This window comes from Aythya ferina, assembly GCF_964211825.1.
Source record: "Aythya ferina genome assembly, chromosome: 6".
Classification (NCBI taxonomy): domain Eukaryota; kingdom Metazoa; phylum Chordata; class Aves; order Anseriformes; family Anatidae; genus Aythya; species Aythya ferina.
In genome coordinates, this window is record NC_140303.1 from 20,993,014 (window position 1) to 21,001,739 (window position 8,726).

Sequence of the window (8,726 nt, forward strand, 5' to 3'; positions counted from 1 at the left end):
TGTGTTTTTCTCACATGTATTTTGAATCTGTTATCTCTATTGTTATCTTTGCAGCAGGATATTCTCTTTGTCTTAATAATTTGATGGTAGTGAAACAGTAGTAGAGTTTAGTAGGATTCAGATTTTTAAGAAGTTAAATGGTGGGATTTGTCAATAACGAATTCCACTTAAAAAAGCCTGCACTGTACTGTACTTCAGCAGAATGCCAGTCAACAGATTCCTTCCCTGCAGGTATACTTACTACCATCATTACAGATCAGGTGTAATGGAGCAGAAGCTATTAGTTTTCTTAAACAAGGAAGAGTTCTTCCTTTATCTTCTGTCAGTGCAAGGGGTAATACGTAAATTCAGCAGTTCTGTTAGCTGTGCACTTACAAAGCATTGTTTTACCTGATTTGTCCGTAGACCTGTAATAATACTATAAAAACATAAAATTTACTTCTAGATCTGAAGCTTTTGTTTAGAGTTCAATAAAGCTGATTCATGACCATCTCATTTCCTAAAGATCACAGGTGTTTCGGTACATGGGGCAAAATTGCTATTTCTATTTGGAGTAATTAAATAACTGAGCTCACTAAAAAATGTGCTGTTCTTCAGAATTGCATTATCACTTGTGAATAACTGCACAAACTCATTTTAGAGCATAAAAAATCTGCATGAGAAGGCATAAATTTTGTTTTACCAATGTCTCCTAATTAAGCCACCAAGCTTTGTAACATGAGCTGTCTGTTCCACTTAATCTAACCACAAAGGGTGACTGGCCTCAGGTGGGTGCCCTGTGTGGAGGCTGCTGTCTTGGAGCATTGTTCTACCTGTATGCTAGTTTGGAGTTCAGGCAAAGACTGCTGGTTTTGTAACACGTGCGCTTGCAAGGTACGCATATAAGATCTTCAGATACCTAAGTGATCATTTAAGCCATGTACAGAAGGAGTTATTTTAGTTGGTAAAAGACTGATGATTGAAGTTACTAAAGGAAAAATACTAAGTATGTTTGATTAGGAGCATTCCACTGTTTTTATAGCATATGTAGTTCTTTTAAGGAACTCTTTCATATCAGCTTTTGGCTGGGAGCTCCTACTCAGTGTTGTCACAGGCCTAAAGGTTTGTCTTCCTGTATCTTCCCTTTATTGAAAAACTTCCATTTTGTAACTGCTTACCTCTTTTTGCTAGCCTTTTGGCACAGCATCTTCAGTCAACTAGATGATGATCAGTCGAGATTAGTATGAGGTCTTAACAAACCTAACTGATACTTCAGTAATGCTTTCAGGGTTGGTGGAAAAAAAAGGCATGCAAGGGCTTGTCTTGCTGCTTCCATGGTTGTGGGCTGTTGTCAGAAAGACATCAGGACAGACCTTTGTCACTTTCTTTATTGCGTTTGGACTCATCGCACCTAAAAGGTATTTATCCTTGGTACTGATGTCAAAATTGATGTTGCTTATTGCTTAATGAACTTAGATATGAACCTTGAGGCTTCCTTATTCTAGAAACTTGCATGAGGATATACTTCAGACTTTTTTTTTCTAAGTTCAATTCTGCATCTTCTGTTTCCTGAAACGTTTTATTTTCTGTTATTTAACCAGTGGATCAAGAGAGCTGATACTTCCTGGGCTCAGGCTGCTTGCTGGATATCAATTTTAACCATATTTACAAAATTTACTTGTATTATCTCTCTTCTCTGTGACAGGGTGCCAAAGCGTGTTTCCTCAGAGACATTCCCTTTTCTGCAATCTACTTTCCTGTTTATGCTCATAGTAAACTGATGCTTGCTGATGAAAACGGCCATGTGGGAGGGCTTAATCTCCTTGCAGCTGGAGCCATTGCAGGTAATTCTGTGAATGTTTTCTAGAAGCAATTTTTTTCTTTTAGTAAGTAATATTTAATATTCATTCGGTAGCCCCATATAAAGGAAGGGTATGGTACTATTGTATCTGATTTAATCTAAATTTGATCACTGTTATCCTTAGTGGGAGGCAATGTAATTTTGATGAGAACTAATTACATTTGCATAATGTGGATAAACAGCGTAATGCAGCTCAGCAACTTGTAGTCAAATTTGATCTGTCTGTCTCAATGGGGTTTTACTTGTTACAGTGCTCTCTGAGTTGAAGGCTAATTTGAATCTTTGATGAACATAAAATGAGATATCATAAGAGCTAAGAAAAAAAATGACTTATCTAGTTTTGGATTCTTGAGTAACTTAGTCCAAAGGCAATTGCCAAAAATAGGGCATTACTTTGTAAAGAAGCTGAGGTGAAAATATTGCAATGGGAAATTTAAAATACTTTAAAGACTTCCCAAAAACGTTCAGTATGAACAGAGTAAGCAGCCGTGATAAAAAGTTATTTTTACTAAATGGCAAGTGGTATAAAAACTGAATGTAGGAAGTGTAGTGATGGGTATTTAATATCGTGGATATAGAGATGGCCAGATTCTGCTCTGTTAGGTATAAGTTTTCTAGGGTGAAAAACAGGTAACTGCAGCATCTTGATCACGAACCATTTGGTTTTGACTTCTGCATGGTTTAGAAACACCCTTGGGCTAAACAGACCTTTTGTTACTGGTTACAGTCATGAGGAATAGCTATATATATATGTGTGTGTGTATACATATAATCATACCAATCATGGGCAGTCTGGGTGTAAGCAGCTTCCTATACTGGACTTGATGCAGAGCTTGACTATACCTGCTTTGCCAGTTGTCTATGTTGCTTGTGTCAGGGTGGAGAGAGAGAGAGACCAGCTAGGAAATCAGTAAAAGCAGTTAAAGCACTGTTTACTCTCAAGTAACACAGAGCTGTAAGATAGGCGGAAAGTTCTGAGTACACGTTAGTATTATTAACATATATCTTAAAATACAGACTCGCTTTTTATTTTTAGATTCCGAACTTCACAGTTTCTCTTTGCTTGATTAGTGTTTCTGGGTCATTCAGATACTAAGTGATGAACCATATTATAGAGGTGTTTAAATCTTGTAGGCCAGTTTTTTATATCCTGTACAAGAATCTGCGTTCCTGAACTGCAAATTTCAAATTCCTGATTGCTTGATCTATTCATGTTTTGCATGCACAGCAGGGAAGAGTACAGTCTGAACATATCTGCCTGTGAGGGAAGATCTGCATATGGCTGCTCTTAGCATGTGCTTTGCAGGCTTAACTAACTTGCTCCTGTTCTCTGAACTGATCAGCAAAGCTTGTGAGAATTCATGATCACCTGTGAAAATCAGGGACTTGTTAAACTTTTAATTCATTATTAACTGATAGGAAAAGTTCAACAAAAAGCAAAAATCAGTTCGAAATTCTAAGTCAGTTAGAGTATGTTCTTTTAAGAGATAGATAATTCTGAATACTGTAAAGTTTCACAGATATCACAGTTAAATACTGTGGAGTACACTTCTGAAAACTTTTTCCTTTCCTTTAACTAGAAAGCTGAGAGTGGTGCCTTTGAAGTGGAGATACGTTCTTTCATCACTGTTGGCTAATATCACACTGCTGGTACTAAGCAGACTTGTCTAAAATCTTCATTGTCCTCAGTCTTTTTATTGCTTGCCTAATTGAATTAAGCAGCATCTATTCTCCTGCAGAACAGCCCAAACAGCAGTACAGAAATAATTATGTAGAATACTCCTGGAGAATAGCTAGTTTCCTTACTAACACTTCTAACAAATAGATGTGTAAGATTCAAGTTCCCCTATCATCCTTATATAATTCACAGAGTATTTTGTACACTGCACAAATACAGCAAGATTGCAAAACTAATGATTTGTCATGGATCTCTGATTGCATGTAGGGCTTGTGGGGGGGTGGTTAAAAATGCTTTATTTAATAATATATCAAATTACCAATGAGATGGTGAGAGAATTGCTGTTAATTTTTTTTTCTTTACTCTTATCTATAGCCTTTAAATTTAGAAGAAATGCAAAGGATCATACCAAGAACAAGTTTATATTAGCACCAAGTAAAAAAACTTGTATTTTAGTAATCACCTGTTCTTGCAAAAAAAAGTGAAGTTTGCAGTTTTATTTTTCAGTTAGAAGTGTTTCATCTTTACAAGAGTCTTTGTGCAAATTAAATGTGGTTTTCTTCTAAAAGGTGTGCCTGCTGCTTCTTTGGTAACCCCTGCTGATGTCATCAAGACAAGACTGCAAGTGGCAGCTCGCGCTGGTCAGACAACATACAGTGGAGTTATTGACTGTTTTGGAAAGATTCTAAGGGAAGAAGGCCCTTCGGCTTTTTGGAAGGGTGCTGGAGGTGAGAAGTGCACACCGAGTTTTGAATTACAACTGACCCCAGTTCTCTAAATTAGCACGTGTGTTATTAAGGACTCTAGAACAGTATTTACAAGGTCTGATTTTGAGAAATGTAACTTACCATTTATTTAAAAAGATAATTAGCTTCCCCCAAGAAACTCCCTTGTTTGATTCTATGATTTGTAATATTTAACAGCTCGTGTGTTCAGATCGTCGCCCCAGTTCGGTGTTACTTTGGTCACATACGAGCTTCTGCAGAGATGGTTTTATGTCGATTTTGGAGGCCTGTAAGTCATTAGTTTGCTTTTTAACTTGCACAAAAATATCTGCAAGGTTCAAAAATCTTACTTTTTTTCATGCATGGGACCACTTAAACTTGGGGACTTTGAGCAGCTAGTCTTAAGAGTTGTAGTACACAGAAAACAGATTAAGAGATTAAGAACAATTTCATATGTATTTTAATACACTACATAAAATTTGTTTCTTCGCTGTAACAAGACACTTTGTCCTTACCTGTGTCACAGGAAGTTATAAGGATTTACAAAAGCTATCAGTAAAAATGTAACTTCAGTTTTGGCCTCAGTTGCCCATTAAGTAGTGCTCTGAAACCACCCTCAGTTGACTATAGAAGTGAATTAAGGTCATCTTTAACAATCCTGCATGCTTAGGCAAAATCTTTAAGTACTTACTCTGTATTTTGTAAAATTATTTAGGCTTACCTTTAAATAACAAAAAGGCTTTCTTTCTTCTGTCTTCAAACAGCAAACCTTCTGGATCAGAACCTACACCAAAAACTCGAATTTCAGATCTTCCCCCTGTTAACCCTGAGCACATAGGTGGATACAGACTTGCTACAGCTACATTTGCTGGTATAGAAAATAAATTTGGTTTATATCTTCCAAAGTTTCGGTCTCCTAGCACTGCCTCAATCAAAAAGCCAGCAGCTGAATCCTGAAGACATCTTTCAGCCTAACAAAGTGATGCAGTGCTAAAAATTCCCAGGAGTAGTACTGTATTTTTTCCAGTCAGCTGCATGTTGTTCTAGTTGAACCAAGCTTGCGCATTAAATTACTCCTTTCTAATATTAATATATACACATACATTTATTTGTTCATGAACTAGTCATTGGCACACAAACTGATTGAAGCAGTGGTTCTATGCCTTATTTTTAAGTGGTGGCATGAATCGTTAAGATGACTTTGCCTTGCACAGCTTGCATTTAATGTTACTGTACATATTGTACATCTTTGTACAGAGACATCATGGCATCTATACACATACATTTATATAAGGGGTAGTGCAGTTCAAAATAGTTTGAAATGTACAGAATGTTTTGAAAGCTTTTTGTTAAGATTCATGTGACAATAAAACATTTAAAAACATATTAAGTTGGCTCATTTTTTTGTTTGTAGAAAAGTAGACCGATTTTTTTTTTCCCCTCCACACAGATTAGGGTTAGGTATTTAGATACAACTATGTAATGAAGTTAATATAGCCTCTGAAGAAATACATTTTACTCTGACCTAGTTACAACAGAATTATTACAATGATGGCTTCTAAGTATAAAAGAACACAGTAATTAGATGAGCACGTGCAGTATTTTATTTTGCAGCACTACTTTGTTACAAAGAATTCCCTCAAAATACATAATGCTAACTCTGTTATAGATCTTAACTCTGTGGTAGCATACTTAAGATGCATTTGCCAGTTATTAAGACTCCTGAATCTTTACAGAATTTATTATTTGGAGTGCTCATATTTAAGTATGAAATTACACTAAGCCAGTACAGTAAGCTCTAGTACTACCACATTCAAAAGTAAAACTACTAGGGGTTAGTACATGGAACTTTTAAGAACAGCTGTGGCCAAGTCTCACTATTCATAGTGAGAGAATGATGTAGCTTTCCTGTGTCATGTAGGAAATCAACTTCGTAAGTATCTGACAAATTAATATTAAAGATTTCTTCATTCTGAGGTCCTTCTTAAGCAAAGTGACATTTTACCAGCTGTATTTTTTACTTGAGAAAAAGAAGTGTTGCACGAAAAAAAAAAAGGAAAGATCAACCCACCTCTCCAGGAGTTACTATTTGATTTTAACCACCATGTGAAAAAAATAAATGCACAACTATTAATAAAATTTATCCATCTTCTGTCCAGGAAACATCTATAACTGTAGTAAAATGGAAGTGTAGTCCACCTAGAACTAAGTCTCATAGAAGACAATGCATAGAGATTCACATAGGGAAAATAAATAAATCCAGAATTTAACGTTTCCTTAAGAAAAATGGAAGGCATCTTTTCTATTCCAAGATCATTTTTACACTGGAGAGACTTTGTAACTAATAATAAATTCTTTGTATTTTGTTAGATGAATGCAAAAAAAAAAAAAACCTGAATTATGCAAAACTGGACAAACTGCAAAAACTAGACAGAATGAATTCCAGTTGAGTAGAATGCTAAGTAAAAGGAAAGGAGAAAGGAAAAGCTTCAACTTCTTCTGGTTTATTTTTAGACTTCCGGCAAACATTTCCTCTGACAGTTTTAAAATCCAAAATGTCAGTAGAAACTGTAAATATCTCCAGTCCTAAAGGAAAAGAATTTATGCTACCCATACAAGTAGAGAGGAGATAGCTGGGTTTCTAGCCCTGCTTATTGAAGTATGTCAGTCTTCAATCTTTAGTTCTACGTGTTTCTTTCAGGGTTAAAGATCCTGGAGAACAGTGTACCCCTGCAGTATAAACTGACTTAAGGTCATGTTACCTTCTTGCTCAGTTGACAGTAGACCACTATGACGAATTTTAGCCAGCTTATGAGGAAGCTACTTAAAAACTGAACACTAGGAACATACTTCTTCAGTTCTAACCTGGTGACAAGATACAGCATGCCGAATAAAATATATTCATACCAAATAACACGTAGTAAGCTAGAGGTAACAATACCCTTAAATCAGGAGCTTGATCACTATGCTGTAAAATGCATATAACCATATTAAGAGTTTTCCTCTCTTCTTCCTGTTAAAAAAAATTACCTGTTCTGTGCAGTTTTCTAGACACAGGCTTCCCAGGAACACTCTCTCCCATATCTGTGTATTTTGTTGAGATACAAACATGCCAGGTACCCACTGGTATTAATCTTAGTCACAGCTTGTTGACTGACTTTATCAGCCTCGGAAGACTTTCCAGCGTGAGAACTCTCACAGCTCTAAGACCGGACTGCATGGCACCCAGGATGATCATTTACAGTAACTAGCATCACTATTCATCTCTTGACATTGCAAATAGGCTTTTAAAGCTTTCTTTTATTTGTACTTAACTGTTCTGTGAGGGAAGAACACAAGCAGGAATGAATACAGAACAATATTGTTAAGTCAGAAAAAGGTTAAAATTATTTAAAACTAAGCCCATTTGACACGTATTTTTATGCCACAGTCCATCACAATAAAGTCTTATCTACTGGATTTCTGAAAATAGAAGTCTGAAGGAAATGTATTATTAAATGAGAAGCGATGGGGAGGCGGGGAAAGGACCTTCAGTTTGTTAAGAAATCTTGTGCCTAACGGGTAGAAATCATCACATGATGTGCCTGTTCTTTATATAGTTCACGTGTTTCTCAACCAAACAGCTGCTGTCATAAGGTTGAGGAAAACATACAAGGCAAATGTCAAACTGAACAGCATGACTTCGCATTGAAAATAGAGTGTGGACTTCTGACAAGCCAACACCAACAGAAGCAGACATTTCACTTTCAGACCCACGGAGAAAGTGAACCTCCTTAAGACAGAACTGCTGCCACTACTGCCAGTGTCTCTGAGCCTCATAATTGAGGCAAACCAGGTGAAACAGGAAAAGCATGCCCCCATACCAAGAATAAACAGTGTGAATGCTTCTGATTAAGCTGGAATATAAACCTGTATTCCACTTTTAAGCATATAAACCAGCTCTTCTGGCAAAATGACAGTTTGCAGCAGAATAAGAGAAAATAAATTTGATAGTTCTGACCTAGAGTCCTATGCTGTCAAAGGGATCAGTGCTACTTTAATGCCTAGTTGGTACAAGTCCAAATATTTACTTAAAGTTATATAAAAAACTCATCTACTTACCCAAAGCTGACCAAAAAAAAAACAAAACAACTTGATGGGAGCCTTCGTAGTGCCCTAAGAGAAGTATACTAAAAAAATATTAACAATATAATAATATTACCATTAACAAAAATTGTAACCATCCTGTTTCCAAGCCACTGAGAAGTTTGTTTCAATGAAAACGTTAAAAAACGGTAAGAAAATCTTTCTTAAACTGAATATGGAAAATCAGGAGCAAGTCTGATGCTACAGAAATTAACGCTTGAATCTTAATGCTTCATAATTTGGAAAAGCTACTGTTGTTAAAATTTTCTTTTCACCTTTTTGCTGATTGCTGTGGTAGAGTGGATGTTGGGGGTGCAAAACTCCTCTGATGTGTGTAGTAAGATGAAAGCACCAGCTC

At 36.2% G+C, this 8,726-nt stretch overlaps 1 protein-coding gene across 4 annotated transcripts in view; it reads left to right on the forward strand.

Annotated features, from left to right (window-relative positions):
• Window positions 1-5,629, forward strand: part of SLC25A12 (solute carrier family 25 member 12) — a 50,570-nt gene extending 44,941 nt beyond the window's left edge. For all 4 annotated transcript variants that reach the window (XM_084524469.1, XM_084524471.1, XM_084524470.1 and 1 more), the window contains 4 exons: window positions 1,685-1,823; window positions 4,088-4,246; window positions 4,442-4,532; window positions 5,008-5,629. In XM_084524469.1, the coding sequence (XP_084380595.1) occupies window positions 1,685-1,823; window positions 4,088-4,246; window positions 4,442-4,532; window positions 5,008-5,200 (582 nt within the window). In that variant the 3' untranslated portion in view covers window positions 5,201-5,629. The remainder of the gene's footprint in view (window positions 1-1,684; window positions 1,824-4,087; window positions 4,247-4,441; window positions 4,533-5,007) is intronic.
• The last annotated feature ends 3,097 nt before the right edge of the window (window positions 5,630-8,726 follow it).